The sequence below is a fragment of the Chiloscyllium punctatum genome, chromosome 27 (assembly GCF_047496795.1).
Source record: "Chiloscyllium punctatum isolate Juve2018m chromosome 27, sChiPun1.3, whole genome shotgun sequence".
Lineage (NCBI taxonomy): Eukaryota > Metazoa > Chordata > Chondrichthyes > Orectolobiformes > Hemiscylliidae > Chiloscyllium > Chiloscyllium punctatum.
In genome coordinates, this window is record NC_092765.1 from 35,691,083 (window position 1) to 35,710,361 (window position 19,279).

The 19,279-nt window shown below is 40.6% G+C and overlaps 1 protein-coding gene across 1 annotated transcript in view; it reads right to left on the reverse strand.

The window, feature by feature from the left end:
• The window catches only part of csmd2 (CUB and Sushi multiple domains 2), a 602,495-nt gene that overhangs the window by 513,828 nt on the left and 69,388 nt on the right, over window positions 1–19,279 (reverse strand). Inside the window, exons 4-5 of the mRNA XM_072548527.1 lie at window positions 9,400–9,524; window positions 4,755–4,876 (exon numbers count right to left, since the gene is read on the reverse strand). Of these exons, the coding sequence (XP_072404628.1) occupies window positions 4,755–4,876; window positions 9,400–9,524 (247 nt within the window). The remainder of the gene's footprint in view (window positions 1–4,754; window positions 4,877–9,399; window positions 9,525–19,279) is intronic.

Consider the following 19,279-nt stretch of genomic DNA (forward strand, 5'->3'; position numbering starts at 1 on the left):
AATAAAACATGAGACAAATAGAAAACTGAGAAAGTTTTGCATTACTAACCAGAAAATGCTAAATCTTGTCATCAAACTATAACCTAAGCAAAATAAGACACATTTTGGAAATCTGAAATAATTCTTAATGAGATCTCATGAATTTATAATGTATTAAAAAGTGTTATAGTACACATACTAATCATAAAACAGGAAGTCATTGTGTTTCCAGTAATGAAGAATATTGCCAAGTTGAGATATTGGACTCCCTGGTGTAACTAAAGTAACAAGGTGAATTCAAATAGTTTCTGTCAAAATTGGTAATGACAGGATGTGAAACATTTTTTAAAAATGCACAAATAGCTCTGCAGTGTTGTGTAATACCAATTAATTGGTATATGTAGGTCACTTGTATCATAGAGATGATAGAAAGCTTAGAAAACTGACTGTAACCATGGGACTGCCAGTAAATCACTTTTGCAAGTGGATTAATGGATTAATGGATATTAATGAACATTTCAAAAAGAGGCAGACAACTTTCGAGCGACAACTGAAGTTTGTAGCCAGTGAAAAACAACCTGCCAGATGTGGGAGATCAAGAAGAATTTGAATGTTCCTGGAGACTATGTCTACAGGAAGTGTGTTTGGTTGTAAACTCTATTGGACTACATGGATCAGTTGGAGCAGCAGTTAAAGCCAGTGACAAAGGAACAGTTTATTTTGTTCAATGAAAGTGACAACAAAATATTTTCACAGTAATTGATCAAAGTGATTCAAATGCTACATTAAAGTCAAAACCCTACAAAGCTACCAGTTTAGTTGAACAAAATAAAAATATTTAAAAATGCCCCACAGACTGTCTGTCAATATAGTGTATGCCTATTTCATTTTTGATTGTTTACAGCTCAATTTCATCCAGATCATTTCAGATAATTCAGTACTGTATCTAACGGAAGATGTGAAGAAGTGATTTAAATAGCTTCACTATCGAAAGGAATGGTACAAAATTAATGGTACAAAACAAACAAGAGGGAGTGTGTGAGAGTGTGTGTTGAGAGAGAGGGACGATGGGTGAGAAGGGAGTGAATGGGTAATGTTTATGTGGAAACATTGGCCAAGACCAGAATAAATGTCGAAAAGTGTGGCACTGGAAATGCACAGCAGGTCAGACTGTGGTGCTTTTCCAACACCACACTCTCGAACACATAAACATTGTCTACTATCATTAAAAGAAAACCTTGTTTACTATTTCCTTTTGGGAATAAAATCTGCCATCCCTACATGGTCTGGCCTACTTGTACTTCCCGACTCTCAGCAATAACATTGGCTCTTGGCTGCTCTCTGAGCAGTTAGAGATGGATAATAAATGCTGGACTAGCCAGTGATGCCCACATCCTATGAAGAATAAAAATCAGCTAAGTTTTTGATTTTTAAGACTTAGAAAACTTCTAAATGTTAATGTCTATTAATGGAAATCTATAACAGTAAGGTGAGGGTTTTTTTTCCTATGTTTGTACTGTCTCTTGACTGTCTTTTAATTTTAAGGATTGGTAGTACGTTATCCCAGAGCAGTGTTTTTGAGTAGTAAGACTGTGCTAATGCTGCATTTTGTGTTTGTTTTTCAATAACTCCTGAGGCTGTTGATTGTTAAAGGGGTAGAAATGGATTTTAGTCAGGTGATGTGCTCTTCCTGTCAGATGTGGGAGATCAGGAAGAATTTGTTTGTTCCAAAAGACCATGTCTGCAGTAAGTATGTTTGGTTGCAAACTCTATTGGACTGCATGGATCAGTTGGAGCAGCAGTTAAAGGCAGTGAGGAGTTAACAAGTGCACAAGGGTGTGATGGATGGCAGTTTCAATAGATATAAAATTGATGATACACCCAGGTAGATGGTTGACTGTTATGAATGGTAGAATAGGTAACCAGGTGGTGGAGGAATCTCCTGTGGGTATCCCCAACTCAAACAACTATGCTGTTTTGGATATTGTACAGTGAGGGAGAAGTGGGGGTGGGGGTGGGGGGGGGGGAAGTGTGAGCTCTCAGGGAGTATAGTGCTGACAGCTAGGTTTCTGGTATTGTGACTGGGTCCACTGTAGTGACTGGTATGTCAGGTTCCAAGCAAATGATTATAATAGGGGACTCTCCAGTCAGGGGCACAGACAGATGTTTCTGCAGCTATCTGTGAGACATAAGGATGGTGTGTTGCCACTCTGGTACCAGGGTTGAGGATGTCTCAGAGAGGTGCAGAATATTCTGAAATGAGAGTGTGACCAGCAGGGGTCACCAACAACATACCTGGGAAAGGGATGAGGCTCTGCAAAGAGAATATAGGAAACTAAGCTTGAGGTTGAAAAGTAGGGCCTCAAGGGTGGTCATTTCTGGATTACTACTGGTGTCAAATGCTAGTGACAGTAGGGATAAGAGGATAGAGGAGATGAATGCATGGCTGAAGAGCTCGTGCAGGGGGCAATGATTCACATTTTTGGATCTTTGGGATCTCTTTAGGGGTAGAAATAGCCTGTACAAGGGAGACAGGTTCCACGTGAATTGGAAGGGGATCAATATTCTTGCTGAGAGACTTGCTAGCGCTACTTGGGAGACTTTAAAATGGGAGAAGGTGTGGGGGGATCAGAGTGGGGAGTCAAAGTGATACTGAGCAAACCAAAAGACTGAGGTGAGTACACTAGATAAGGGAAGCAAGTCAAATAGTCAGGCAGACAAAAGCTTGGTAGAGAATGATGTTAGATAATGACTGTTGGTTAACTGCCATGCTTTGTTAAGTTTGAATCAGACAAGTTAACTTTGGTTAGGCAAGGCAGTGCCTTAAGTAATGAACTGAGAGTGGCCGAACCCTACTCTTTAAGATGAAATAGACACAATGTGTGTAAATATTTTTTCAGTCTGCACAAAACGGGGCACTGTGCATGAATAAATGTGGTTTCCAATATGCACAAGTGCACTACACTGTAATTGCTTAACAGTAAAATCTGTAGCACATTTGGGATTATTTAGCAAATATTGTCTGAATTCAGAATCACACCTAATATCGGACACTGTGTTTTCAGTTTGCAAGTACTGGCTGACTTGTTAACAATTACAAACAGCCAAATCGGTAGTGTCATTCACAGCATATTCAGGATTTTTCTGTTAATGTTGTTTAATCATAGCATTACACTGAATGTTGGATATTGTTTTGAGTTTTGCAAGCCCAGGCAAGTTAGGTACAGTCAATATCTACTCTGCTGCAAATACGAAAAGAGCCATGCCGATTGGTACCAAGTGATGTATTGTCTATGTACTGAGTATAAAACTGGCAATGAAAATCAGGTACTAAATTAATAATTTCATTGATAGGTAGAGGTCTTTTTTGGATTGACGGCAGCATCCAATTAGCAGTAAACACAATCGGTGCTGATACTGCAAAGTAGCAGCATGCAACAACTGTACTTTTTCAGCAATATTCAAGCTCTGTACCATTAGCAACTAACTGTCACTTAACAGATTTCTGAACAAATTGTATAGTCATAAAACAATTTCGCACTCACAGTCAATATACTTACAGACTGAGAAAAGGAGCTTGAACAATGGCAAAACACAGAGGCTGTGGTAAAAAATAGCATAATGTCTAGATGATATAATTTACAATCATGATGTGTGAATTGTATTTGGAATTTATAGATGAATATGCACTTTAGGAAAATGTATAATCTTGGCTGTCACTTCAGTTCTGTACTGTTGGAGGTGCTGTTTCTTCAAATGTTTTGTGAAACAAAGTCTTATCTGCCCTCTCAGATGAACATGAAATGTTGCACAGGTAACAGGTTCTCCCTACTGTCCTGTCCCTACTTTCCCTCACCCAAAACCACTGAAATCGATTAGCTGGCTATGAATACAGTAGCTATTAATATGGATGGTCAGATACTGATGCAGCAATGTAGACTGGCTTTGCACATTGGGACCATGCAGAAAGTTAGCTTCACATTAAGTAACCGGGAAACTGAAACTTCTTCAGAGCAATTACCCTGCATTTGGTTTCTGGAAGTCTTTGAAAAAGTCCTCGACAGTCAGAGATTCTCGTGTGCATTTGGTTCAGAGTTACTCAGAAGATGCTTGAGGATTAAAAACCTGCTTGACACCTGGGTCACTGTTGATCAGATCCTCCGGAGAACACTGATTACTTCCTCCATATCTACAGACGCACCCTCCCATCCCCTGACACCACCCCCCCCCCATCCCACCAGATTTGACATCCCCCACTGCTGAACCTACCCCTGCCAATCCAACACTGTCTTGAGTCATTGCTCCCAGTGGAAAGCTTGGAGTAGAATTGACTGCTGCATTTCCAATATTCCAACAGTGAGTGAACTTATCAAAAAGTACATAATTGGTTATAAAACACTTTAGAACATTCTGAGCTCATGAAAGGTTCATAAAAATGCAAGTCATTGTTCTCAACAGTAATGGATCGAGAAAGCAAGGTCTTTGGGGAAGGAAATCGTTTTTGCATTTCTTTATATTCCAAGAACAAAAAACTAAATGGAATTTTGAATTAACTTTGTCACTACCAACTATAAGCTGTTTACATCTTCTTCAACTTTTTAAACTGTCACTAAATTTTAAGGAAACATAATTCCTTCTGGCAAAATGTATCCTGAATATCAGCCTGTCATCAAGCAGCTTCTCATGTGAATTGTTAATGGATTGGGCACAAGGACGATGCAATTAAGATTTGAGAGCTATGGTAAACTTGATTGCAAGGAAAGGAAGTAGTTTACCTTGTCTGGATCAGAGGCAGTGATCACCCACACACAGTGTGCATCACTATCATATTGCACAGGGAAATTAGGGGATGAAATAACTCCAGTGGGACCACTCAGGTGGGCACCGCATACTCGAGCTGCAACAAAAGAGGGAGAAACAGTTGAGAATAATAGAATTTGTGCTAAAAATACATGAAAAACAATTGATGCTGGTAGGAGGCCTTGATGCCATTAAAAATATCATGGAATCCTTACAACAGTGTGGAAACAGGCCATTTAGCCCATCAAGTCCACACCGACCTTCCGAAGAGCGGCCCATCCAGACGCACTCCCCTGACCCTATACCTGTAGCCCTGCATTCCCCTTGGCTAACCCACCTAGTCTGTACATTCCTGGACATCATGGGCAATTTAGCACAGCCAATCCACCTAACCTGAACATCTTTGGACTGTGGGAAGAATCCGGAGCACCCAGAGGAAACCAACAGAGACCAAGGGAGAATGTGCAAAATCCACACAAATATGGTCACCCAGGGGTGGAATTGAACCCAGGTCCCGGCACTAGGAGATAGCAGTGCTGACCACAGAACCACCATGCCACTGTACTGTAGGGTATCATTAATGTCAGATATACTCAATTGTGGTAAATTTCATCTCTGTTGAAAGACAAGAAGTACATTCCACGTGCAACTAAACCAGTTGGCAACTTGGCAAAAAAAACAGAATTGATACATTTTCCAAAGCAATGGCAATATGGTGTCAACTTCTACAATAAAAGATGACATCAATCTCATTAAATCTTTGTCCTCTTAGCAATTACTACATCTGCAGCCTTGTACTAGGGCAAATAACACCCAAAATATGAACTAATTTAGAGGGATTTGATGGGAGTTCTTTTTCTGATCCAGTGAGTAAAGTAGTATAATTCTAACTTGTGATAACTTCTTACAAGAAAGTCAGTGATAACGATAGAGTCAATCAGATTTTCAAGATTGAAAAGAGGAGGCAAATTAAACTAACACTTGAATTTAGATCCGAACGACACATAGAATTGTTTTTAAAGATGGAAAAGTTTACGCTGGAGCACAGGTACATCAGCAGAAACCAAATCAGAGTTTGTTAGCTCCAAGATATAGGGATAAACTGCATGCCCAAATGTTTTGACCTAAAATTCTGAAAATCTTAGAATCATAGAATCCATACTGTGTGGAAACAGGCCATTCAATTCTGGGAAAATGAGTAGTTTAATTCATCTACTTCACATAGGGATGAGGATCTATGCAACACAGACTGTCTAAAGGTTAAAGCTTGGAGGTTAAAGCTTGAACTGGACAGTTAGCTTATTTGGAGAAGTGTGCATAAAGGTTATAGAAGTGTATGAACAAGTGATTCTGCAATGCTGTGCAGAAAACAGATCCAGGGAAATCACTGGTATGCAGCTCATGAACTTCCACCCAGTAAAACAAATCTCATACTCTACATTGAGTACTGAACACATCGGTAGTTGTTCTCAAAGGAAGGATATGATTTTACCCTTGGGAACTGACAAGATGGATTTTTTTTTCTAGTTCTGTATTGTTTAATTACAAAATTATAATATTGTACACTCAGCGCTGAATAAAAATGGTTATGATAATCGAATCCTCCCAAAAATCACTCCACAGAAACCACTAATGCTTCATGTTCTATATAGTTCACCCATAAGGCTCAATAAAATGAAAGACAAAGAGGAGGCTTCAGTCTGTGTGCAAAAGAGAGTGGCTTTTAGAACAGTGGTGCTGAAAAGCATAGACATGTACCAAAAAAGAAACAAGCAACATTTGCATTCTCATCTCACTGACAAGCAATTTCCCCATTTTCATTTTTCCAATTCAACTTAATGTTCCTGTTGGTTTGTGAATTTTACAACTTGTAGCTGCATTTCATCCTGCCAAAAACGAGGCCATCTGTGATTATCCCTCCAGGTACTCTACATGAGCTGAATCAGCGCCTGTGGTGTGAATAAAACAAATCTCTCCTGGTCTATTCACAGACTTCAAGTATCACTTACAGAAAAAAAATGGAAATTTCATTGTGGGCAGTAAAAGAAAATTAAAGTCAGTTACCATTTCTTCTCTGTCAGTAACTTTGATGAGGGGCTTTGGTAAAGAGAAACTGAACACGTTCCAATTTTGCTGGTTTCCCTTCACGTATTCCTGCTATCCAGATTTTAATATATTGAATCAGAGCAAACAAAGTGGCTATTGCAATAGGCAGAACCAAATCTATTAATAAAAATAGTAGACAAGCAGGAGGCTGGAAGAACACAGCAGGCCAGGCAGCATCAGGAGGTGGAGAAGTTGACATTTTGGGTGTAACCCTTCTTCTTCCTGCTGTGGTGGAACTTTTAATTCAACAAAAATCTGTAATGAAGACTCTAATAATGACCACTGTCCATTGTTGGAAAATCCCATCAGTTCACACTTGTTCTTCAGAGTAGGAAAATGCCATCCTTAGGAGACAGTGAGGTCTGCAGATGCTAGATGTCAGAGTTGAGAGTGTGTTGCTGGAAAAGCACAGCAGGTCAGGCAGCATCCAAGGAACAGGAAAATCTATATTTTGGGCTAGAATCTTCATCAGGAATGAGACTGGGAGCCTCGGGTATGGAGAGATAAATGGGAAGGGGGTGGGGCTGGGGAGAAGATAGCTGAGCATGCTTTGGAATTGCTGTTGAAGGTTTCAGATTTGTAATGTGCACTGGGTATCCTGTTCAGGTCCAAACTGGGTTTGTCTGAATGTGGTCCAGAGTTCATGTGGAATCATGTGGTTCCGTAGGCAGGTGCTGAGGCAGGACATGTGCCTGTGGTAGCGAGTCTGCTTGAGGACACGGTTGAAGAGCTTCAGGGCAGAAGAGAGGACTTGGAGAGTACAGTGAGAGAGGGACTCAATGAGATCTTTGTAGATATAGGAGGAGAACTTCTTCAAGGTGGGCATCCTTGGAAGAGGCTTTACAGTAAGGTTGAAATCAACTAGGAGAAAGTGAGATGAGCAGATGCTGGAGATCAGAGTTGAGAGTATGTTGCGGGAAATGCACAGCAGGTCAGGCAGTATCCAAGTTGCAGGAAAATCGACGTTTCAGATAAATGGGAGGGTGGTGGGTATGGGGAGAAGGTCGCTGAGAGTGCAATAGGTGGATGAAGGTGAGATAAAGGTGATAGGTCAGAGAAGAGGGTGGAGTGCATAGGTGGGAAGGAAGATTGACAGGTGGAGCAGGTCATGAGGATGGTGCTGAGCGAGAAGGTTCTCCCCAGCCCCACCTCCCTCCCATTTATTTCTCCATCCTCGAGGCTTCCAGCCTCATTCCTGATGAAGGGCTCCAGCCCGAAATGTCGATTTTCCTGATCCTTGGATTTTGCCTGACCTGGTGTGCTTTTCCAGCAACACACTCTCAACAAATGCCATCCTTACCTGGTCTCCACTATGTGTGACTCCAGATCCACAACAATGTATTTGATTCTTAACTACCCTTTGAGATGGACAATAAATGTTGGCCTAGCCAGTGACAGCTTCATCCCGTGAATGAATACATTTCTTCTAATATCATTCATGTGAAAATTGGATGAATCAAGGTCTTGTTTTTCCACAGGGAGAAAGTTACTGTTTTGTTGTAAAAATATGGCATAGATTCAGTTGCTACAAATACATACATGCATATATGTTACATACTCACACATACACATGACAAACAATCATCAATTGTGTATCCTGCTGTCCTTTTTACTTCAATGTCACTTAATCCAAGGTGGCAACTTAATCTATTTTTGAGCACTATAATTCCACTTTGATGCAAAATTCAAATTATTGGATAATTCTAAGGTTCATGAAAGAGACACTACCTCCATCTCTTGCTCAAAATGCAGTGTCTAAACAAGACCTTGGATATTGGGCGGCACGGTGGCACAGTGGTTAGCACTGTTGCCTCACAGCGCCAGAGACCTGGGTTCAATTCCCGCCTCAGGCGACTGACTGTGTGGAGTTTGCACATTCTCCCCGTGTCTGCATGGGTTTCCTCCGGGTGCTCCAGTTTCCTTCCACAGTCCAAAGATGTGCAGGTCAGGTGAATTGGCCATGCTAAATTGCCCGTAGTGTTAGGTTAGGGGTGTGGGTCGGTGTGGGTCGGTGTGGACTTGTTGGGCTGAAGGGCCTGTGTCCATGCTGTAATCCAATCTAAATTTCAAAATGTTATTTGCGTGTGTTACAGTTGTGGCTATTATACTATTCTGTCAAAGCTAAAATAAAACATATCATTGTTTTTTGTATTAGCATCTTGTTGCTTGGGTGTACAATTATCAAAAGTATCTAGACAAACATCAAAACATAACGCAAATTGTCATAACATTTAAGTACAGCTAATTAGAAGCTATTCACAAACATACTTGCTCAAATGCTATTTTTTGACAACTTTGGAAATAAAATCGCTTTTGCAGTTATTTTCCTATGGCCACCTATCTACTCAAAATGATTAGTTTTTCACTCAGTCCCCACTCCCTCAATCATGTGTTGACATGAAGGACGCATCAAGTCACAGAATGAAGCAAAGAAGAAGAATAATGGTGCTGAACAACTGTGAAGGTGAAAGCCAGTCATCTGTTGCAGCATAGTAACTGTCAGTAATTTCTCACCTCGGCAGAATGGTCTGTGATCACTCCAAGCTGCGAATAAGTCAGACATTCTCATACAGGTGATGCTTTTAGACCCTTGCAATTCATAGCCGTCATCACATGAGAACTGCACACTGGATCCCAGTCTAAAGAGGATAGAAAGAAGCTGTCAATTCTTCACAACATAAGAGATAACAGAATCACTGATATGCAATTTCACCTTTGTTACCATGTTATACTGCTATGTCATCTGCTGGAAGGATTCAATTGTTTATAACTTACAACTTTAAGGAGAGACTTTTTAAAAAAGATAATCCTTTTCTCAGTATTCTCATTGTGACAGCTGGCATGACCGAAGCATGAAACATTCTCCATTGCGCCAAGCAACAGAGCTGAGACATTTCAGTCAAGGTTTAGATCATTTCCTCAACACTGGCAGAAGTGTGGACCTCAAAGTCTTCTTGTTATCTATAAGTTGTGAATATTCAATGACAGATTGTCTATCAATGTCAGATTCATAGCAGCTTAATTTAAATGGGACCCTTGCCTCCTCTGGGATGAGAATCAGATTGTCAAAGGCCACGCACATGTGCAGCAGCCTGACATTAGCCTGGTTTGCGTAAACCACAGGCCAATAGCTTTTAGCTTCAAAGCCTAAGAAAGAAGATCAGCAATATTCAGTTCAACCCACAGGATGCAGACACACAAGTTGAGCAACTTCCCCTTGAAACAGAGAATCCAGCTCTCGAACTCTTTGATTTCACTCTCTTTTTCTAAATGTGGACGCATGTGTCTGATACAACAAACTTCAAAAAGTAAGTTAATCCTTTCAATTCAACATTTTCAAAGATGAACTTTTGTGAGGTGAGCTAATTATTATGGCCCCACCACTTACCACTTGTCCACCCATCTGTTTTTGTTTCCCTACAGGACTGCTGAAGTAATTTATGGACCATGGGTAAACTGATGTCTTGCAATTCTTCTGCAATCTTGCAAGTATGCTAGGAAGCAAACATTCTGTGTGGAATCTGTCATATTTGGACAAACTTTGACAAAAGGAAATGTTGTTCTCTCGTTGTTTAAAACTTCAATATACACACACCTGATTGGAAATTTTCACTCATCAATTTACAGCATTAAGTTATTTCCCTGCTCGATGGTGGGTTTCCAAAAACTCATTTTCTGCTCAATAGGTTGCTTCCACTTCTAGTCAGTACAGATATGATTGTGAATTTTGTAGTGAGGCAGTTCAGACAAAGTTTCAATGAGCTGTAGTCCCTGACTCAAACTCCAATTAGATGGATGTTCAAATGTTTTGCTCCAAGCCCAATGACATCAAGTATTGTTATAATTAGGTACATGAGTTTTCCTGTTCCTTCTCAATACTCTATTGTGCACAGTAAACAACATTACTTTAGGCCACTGGCATTTTTTCAGGTTTCCACCTTGTTCCGCTATGTCAACATGTGCCAACAGATTACTATAGCTTCCTTATTACTTTTGCAAATTTACCTCCTCTATTAGATTCAAATCCACAAGTTGTCTTGCAATGCAATCTACCCAGTCTGTCAATTTCATTGTATTGTGTATTGCAATTGAAATTGCTTCTCATAGAGTGCAGCATCTGTGTTTTACTAAAGCTCTGTGTCAGTTTAACATGTGTTGAGCTCAATTTGGATTCAAGCAGGGTTAAGGGCTGATTTTAAATGTGTAAGTACGTGTTTACATGAACTTTCTGTTACTTTTTCCATTGAAAATCACATTCTAAATTTTGCACATTACTTTCTCGATCTCAGCCCCTGTGTACCTTCAGGGTGCCCATTTTCAAAATCCTGATGATGAAAATCAATGGAATGAACACCAGCTGCCTAGTAATGGGTGCGACTTGATTTCAGCTCCATGACTTTCCATTCTGACAGGGATAGAACATGGAACAGTACAGCACAGCCCACGACATTGTGCTGAGCATAAAATTCAATGACCTGATGCTATTTGAAATTAATATTGAGGTAAAATACTGCAATTACTTGAAATTTGAAACACAAACAGAAAATGCTGGAAATATTCAGCAGCACAGGATGCATTTGATGGAAACAAATAGAGGTATATGCTTCAGACCTTTCATCAGACTGGAAAGTTACAAATGCTAAATATTTTGACTAAGCAGTGAGGCAGGGCAAGGAGCAACTATTGTTTTAACTAGATTACATTTAAAATGAACCACTCGGAGTGGGAATCCTCCTAAAGCATAAAGACGTAGTTAAAAATGTTATAACTACCTTGTTTTTGAATGTAATGATGAAAGATAATATCTCTTCCTCACCATATTACTTTCACTTGAAACTTACTTCAACACTTCAGTTGGAAAAAATAGTATAATATACTCCATTTATAAACAGAACATGCATTGTGCATCTGTGTATGCACTTTGCTGTGATAAAATAGTGAGATACTAGCCCCTACTCCCTCATGATGCAGGTTCCATAATCAACAGTTTCCACCAAAAACACTATTTAGTTCTGATAAAGAACATCTCCCCTTATGGAAGACAAGTGTAGTCTATATCCATCACTGAAGTCCAACAATTGCGCATAATAGCACATAGTGGAGAGTTGAAATTAACTTTATGAATATAAATGAACAGCCTTTACGTTTAATATCATCAAAATGTGAAACCTTCACAACTGGAATGCACAAGCTTCTCAGTTAAAAAATGAGGATGTTGCCAGGGTTGGAGGGTTTGAGGTATCAGGAAAGACTGAATAGAGTGGGGATATTTTCCCGGAGCATCGGAGACGAAGGGGTGACCTTACAGAGGTTTATAAAATCATTTGGACATGGATACAGTAAATAGACAAGGTCCTTTCCCTAGGGTGGGGGAGTCAAAAACTGGAGGGCATAGGTTTAAGGTGCGAGGGGAAAAGTTTAAAAGGCATCTAAGGGGCAACCTTTTCACACAGAGGGTGGCGTGTGTAGGGAATGAGCTGCCAGAGGAAGTGGTGGAGGCTGGTACAATTACAGCATTTAAAAGGCATCTGGATGGTTATATGAATGGAATGGTTTAGAGGGATATGGGCCAAATGCTGGCAAATGGGACTAAATTTATTTAGAATATCTGGTCAGCATGGACAAATTGAACCAAAAGGTCTGTTTCTGTGCTGTATATCCCTACGATTCTATGAACCTGGCCCATTTAAAAAGCTAGAATTACATGTATGTTCATCTTTAACTGGGTAACATTTTAACAGTTAACCAAACTTTACTTTGCTGGCTGAGTGAATGGGAAAAGGAGGAAGGGGAGAATATTGCTAACTAAGTCCTGACCATTCAATGTTTGCTTTTAGCCTTTGTTCACGTTCTCCCACAGTGTACCGGGCAGGGTTATCATAAAACTATCACTGACAAAGTAACGCCATCTTCAAAGTCCCACAGCACTGCTGTGTGAGTTGCATGTGTGCAGTCATCATGCTTCCAAACAATAAACAGACTTTTTTTTATTAACAATTTTCCTTATTTTGAAATTCGCTTTGGCTTTCTGTGTTCTATTCATAATCTTGCACTAGATGGTGCAACATTATTTCATTTAATCTTATATTTTTTACTCACAGATCAATGCCTCTCCCCTCCCCTCCCCTTAGCGTGTGCCCAATCTTCAGGAGTGAAAGGCGTATCATAATTGTAGAGCAGAAATGATTCGAGTCTGTATAGGTAACCATCACTGAAACTACTTATGATTCTGCACATTGAAATCAATGGTAATCACTCAATTATATCTTCACTAATTCTCTGAATTTTTGTTCTCCTGGTTAAGAATTGACTTTCCCTATTTAATTCCTATTCTGCACATACAAGAAACAAATAGTATGTTGCAAATCATATCCAACTTCTAATGGTCTTCATTAAAAAAAAACAATTTTAAAAAATGACTTTGTAGTTTCTTAGTCAACTGTCTAAGGAATAATTCCAGTCTGCAATTTGTTACTTGAGAATAACTTAAGGGACAAGTTAACCATTTCAATTAAACATTTTTAGAGCAATGAACTTTTTGGTGGCTCGATACCTATTACAGTCCTATCATTGACCAATTGTCCACCCATCTGTTTTTGTTTCTCTAAAGCCAGGCTGACTGCTTTAGTCATTTATGAACGATGGCAAACTACTGTCCTGCAATTTTTCTGCCATTTTGTAAGTGCAATAGGAAATAAACATTCTGTGTGGACCCATTAATGTCAGGAGATGAGCAATCTTTTAACCTTCTGTCAAAGAAAATTCTGGAAGACAATTATCTTAGAAGCAAGGATCGTGACCATTCTCCACCGTGCTAAAACTTGTATTTTGAGAATACAACTTGGAAATGTTGGAAAATTCCCCAATGTTCCCAGGCCATGCATAATGTAACAACAGTGTCATTGGAGGAAAACTTTTTGTGTGTGCAATGAACAGTAGCATGTTCACAGGAATGAATTTTCCTGTCCTATTGGAAACAGGTTCAAATACGAGACTTCAGACTGAGGTAAGCAAGCAGCCTTTGTAGCTTGCTCCACTGTTCATCGAAGATCATGGCTGATCTGGTTATGGTTTCAGCTCTGCTTTCCTGATAACACTCTTGTCTATCAAAATTTGATCTAATCAGTCTTTTAATAAATCCAAAGGCCCAGGTTTCACTGCACTCCACACACAACCAATCCTCTGAGAGAAAGTAAATATGTCCTCCATCTCCAATTCTTTCTTAAAACAAACTCTAGCTCTGTCATCCCCTCATTAGGTCTCCTCCAGATTTATAAATTTCAATAAGATTATCTCTCACTCTTCTAAACTCCAATGGACTTAGGCCCAACTTGCTCAATACGTTAATTCCTTTCTCCTCATTATGAATTAAATGAGAGGCAATAGTCTGGTAATATGATGGGTGAAGGTGCCAGATGTGAGTTGTTATGGTGGAATTGCCCAATTAAGGATCACTGACTGCTCCCACTGGCATTTTGTCCATGTCTGGAGGTCTATACTTGAATATAAACACCACTAGACAAATGTAGGACGGCTTCCCTTTGGGTTCTGAGGTGGATGCCATCCTTAGCGAGCCCTGAATGGCAGATGGAGGGGATCTCCTGGTGACAGTGGTTATCCCTGCGATGATTGCACCATCAGTGCACCATGATCTCCCCATCCTACCCCACATCGCTGATCCCTGGGCCCTGTCGGCAGGTTCTTTTATTGAGTAAAACTCTCTTGGGACAGGCCAGTCTCCACAGTTGTACTCTGATGGCTTCTCAATTAGACATCAGTGACAATATGCTGCCCTGGGGTTGGGGTTCAGTCCCAGGAAAACAGAAAAATTCAGCCCACAAACTCAGAGACGTGTACATCTCATGTTGTTCAATAAAAACCAGTCCAAATAGACACCTTCTGATTATTTGAGAAGATGAATTATCGACTTTGCTTCCAGCTTTAAAATCACTGATTTTAAAATAGAAGCTGCAATTGTTGACTTAATGCCCTCTTCACATGTTTTCATCCAGAATTTTTAGTTTTCCTTGAAAAGACAGGAATATGTCCCATTCCTTCGATCACCAGCAGATAAGACGCAAGTTTAATCAATAAAAGGAGAAGGATACAATTGATACTCAAGGACATAGATCAATAAACTTCACCAATCTCTTTCCTGGAAATGAATAGGGACTTGGCAGATTTCAAACAAGTGATTTTTTTTTTGTGCAGAGCAGCTCCACAGTGTGTATCATCTGGTCTCACTGGAGTTTAAAAAGTCCATCTGTCGACTTCGTGTTTGAATATATTTCTGGCAGCAGAATGTCTTTTCGGTAAGCAAACAGTCTGAGACTTTATAGTCCATGAATTCTCTGGATTGGCTTTCTGAGATTGAACTAAATGCCTTCCTTGCCATCACTTGTCTCTGCTAACAGCTCAAACATTCTTTCAGAAGGTTGTCTCCATTAATTCTATTCATAAAGCTGTTCAGTAGCTGTTTCATCCAGAACACAATCCGTCCCACTTTGCTTCCGGGTATATGGCAAACTAACTAATCTCATTTAGCTAACTGTTGCAGTATTAGAATTGGCCTCAGTGCGCTTGGAATAGACACAGCAAAATCATGCTCTTTTCTGGTATGTAGGTGGACATCAGGTTAAGACTGGTTTGGGCTCAGCTGTGATGTATCTATTGCCAAATAGCCTGTTGCTACTCTGGCCCAAAACTTAGTAGGGAGGCAACAATTAAAGCGGAAAAGCTACAAAGGCCTGAACCTTTTAAGCCTTGCCAATCCTCATGGCAGGGTTTCCTGCAAAACAAAACACAAGCTACAGCCTCCTGTCTCATAGCTATCAGTTCTGGGAGGCTGACATTCAGGCTGATACTTGGATGATGAGCACCATTTCAATAGGTTGAAGAAGTGGCAGCAAATGAGACAGGAGCTCTTCAGAATGGTGAAAGGGAGTGGAGTTTGTGACTGAGTGGGAGTAGCATTTAAGGCAGCACTATTAGGCAACAAGTCCATGGTTTTGATCTGGAGTGAAAGAGTTTAGCCTGGGCATCGTGTTACAGGAATGCATTGGAGTGCAAATGAGAATGGTTCCAGGGAGGTGACACTAGTAACAAGCAAAAACTGAACAAGTTATGACTGCTTTCATTGGCAAGGAGAAGGGTAAGAGGAGATTTAATACAAGTTTACAAAATGATGAAGAGTCTGGTCTGAGTGGACAGTGAGAAACTGTTCCCATATGTAAATCGATTGCTGGGCATCTTGCTGAGATATTTGTACCATTGACAGTCACAGGTGAAGTGCTGAAAGACTGGAGGTTGGCAAACGTGGTGTCACTGTTTAAGAAGGGTGGTAATGACAAGCCAGGGAACTATAGACCGGTGAGCCTGACCTCGGTGGTGGGCAAGTTGTTGGAGGGAATCCTGAGGGACAGGATGTACATGGATTTGGAAAGGCAAGGACTGATTCGGGATAGTCAACATGGCTTTGTGCATGGGAAATCATGTGTCACAAACTTGATTGAGTTTTTTGAAGAAGTAACAAAGAAGATTGATGAGGTCAGGGCAGTAGATGTGATCGAGATGGACTTCAGTCAGGCGTTCGACAAGGTTCCCCATGGGAGACTGGTTAGCAAGGTTAGATCTCATGGAATACAGGGAGAACTAGTCATTTGGATACAGAACTGGCTCAAAGGTAGAAGACAGAGGGTGGTGGTAGAGGGTTGTTTTTCAGACTGGAGGCCTATGACCAGTGGAGTGCCACAAGGATCGGTGCTGGGCCCTCTACTTTTTGTCATTTACATAAATGATTTGGATGCGAACGTAAAGGTACAGTTAGTAAGTTTGCAGATGATACCAAAATTGGAGGTATAGTGGACAGCGAAGAGGGTTACCTCAGATTACAACAGGATCTGGACCAGATGGGCCAATGGGCTGAGAAGTGGCAGATGGAGTTTAACTCAGATAAATGCGAGGTGCTGCATTTTGGGAAAGCAAATCTTAGCAGGACTTATACACATAATGGTAAGGTCCTAGGGAGTGTTGCTGAACAAAGAGACCTTGGAGTGCAGTTTCATAGCTCCTTGAAAGTGGAGTTGCAGGTAGATAGGATAGTGAAGAAGACGTTTGGTATGCTTTCCTTTATTGGTCAGAGTATTGAGTACAGGAGTTGGGAGGTCAATTTGTGGTTGTACAGGACATTGGCTAGGCCACTGTTGGAATATTGCGTGCAATTCTGGTCTCTTTCCTATCGGAAAGATGTTCCGAAACTTGAAAGAGTTCAGAAAAGATTTACAAGGATGTTGCCAGGGTTGGGGGATCTGAGCTACAGGGAGAGGCTGAACAGGCTGGGGCTGTTTTCCCTGGAGCATCGGAGGCTGAGGGGTGACCTTATAGAGGTTTACAAAATTATGAGGGGCATGGATAGGATAAATAGGCAAAGTCTTTTCCCTGGGGTGGTGGAGTCCAGAACTAGAGGGCATAGGTTTAGGGTGAGAGGAGAAAGATATAAAAGAGACCTAAGGGGCAACTTTTTCACGCAGAGGGTGGTACATGTATGGAATGAGCTGCCAGAGGATGTGGTGGAAGCTGGTATAATTGCAACATTTAAGAGGCATTTGGATGGGTATATGAATAGGAAGGGTTTGGAGGGATGTGGGCCGGGTGCTGGCAGGTGGGACTAGATTGGGTTGGGATATCTGGTCAGTGTGGATGGGTTGGACCGAAGGGTCTGTTTCCATGCTGTACATCTCTATGACTCTATGATTCTATGATTGAGAACCAGAGGCCACAACACCCATGTCTGTTGAAAGGAAGCAAATGTAAGGTTCAAAAAGACTTTGTAAACATTGAGTAGTTATCATCTGGAATGGAAGCATGGTGGAGACACAGTGGTTCAGTGGTTAGCACTGCTGCCTCACAGCACTTGGGATCCAGGTTCGATTCCATCCTCAGGCGATTGTCTGTGTGGAGTTTGCACATTCCCCCCGTGTGTGTGTGGGTTTCCTCCAAGTGCTCTGATTTCCTCCCACAGTCCAAAGCTTTGCAGGTTAGATGGACAGGCAATGCTAAATTGCCCATAATGACCTGGGATATATAGGTTAGATGGATTAGCCCTGGAAAAAGTGGGATTACAGCGATTGGGGAGGGGGATGCATTTCAGTGGGCTGCATTTCAGAGGGTCGTTATGGACTCAATGGCCTGCTCCCACACAGTATGAATTCAATGATTTCCATGATGTCCAACTGAGGCACTGAAGAGGACATTTTTTCTATTTTAAAAATCACCCAGTGCACAGGCTTATTGGTGGAAAGACAGAAGATTAGCATCAAGTTAAAGTGCTCAAAGAGTCAGTGCAGACAAAATGAATGGAATTACCCCCTGCACCATAACAACTCTGGAATTCTGGTACAAGAGAGGACAATACCTTCCTCCAGAAGCCAAGATGAGCCACCCCATCACTGAAGGGAACCTAAAAAATAAATCTTAAACATTTATTTGTTTCACTTCAATCTCATAGAATTAGCACAGCTGTACGCATGCAACCACAAGCCCCTTGGCAGTGCTGATTGATTTTTAACCAGGACAAGTACATCATCCATACATATCACAGGGTACTCAGTGATCCACATCCCTCTCCCTTGCAGGACAAGTAAGACATTACAATGGGCAGTAGCAAGAAAAAATGCAAAGAGGAGAAACATTCCTTCATGTTTTAACATCCAGGGAGGATAAAATGTTGGCCATCATGGAAAAAGGGTATCACTGAAGTTGTAGTTAGTGGTAGCACTCCCTCAACTGATTTTCATACCCAATGGAAAGCTATACCACCTAAAACTATCTTTACCCTTACGTCATCCATGTCAGTTCTCCAAGTATGAACAGAGCATAGAATTCATCATAAGATTGAATAAGTTGTAAAGTGTCAATTAATGAATTTATTATTAAAAATATACCACAATTAACTTCCTTTAATCCCTTATAAAAATAAGTATTTGTATTCATAATCCCTCTTTAGTGACTCGATAAGCATTTACAGTTGTCAGTCAAAATGTAAATAGACAGACACCCCAATGTGATAATGACAGATTGCAAAATCAATTTGACAGCACTAATCATGTCAATAAAAAGTGAGAAAGCAGGTTTTAAGCACTGCAGACTATTTTTCATATATTTAAACAGTAGAAATGTACATGCCTCAACAGCATTACAGCTCTCTTAATAGCTACCTTTCATAGCTCTCTTGACAGCTTACTTGGCCATTTTCTTGATCGCTCCCTTTGACAGCTCCCTTAGCAGCTGCAGTGAGCTTGAAAGTTCCATTGAATTTATTTACCTTTGACACACTTTCATGTCTACTTTCACCTATCCCGAACTCTCCAAAAAATTCCACTAAGTTTAGACCTCT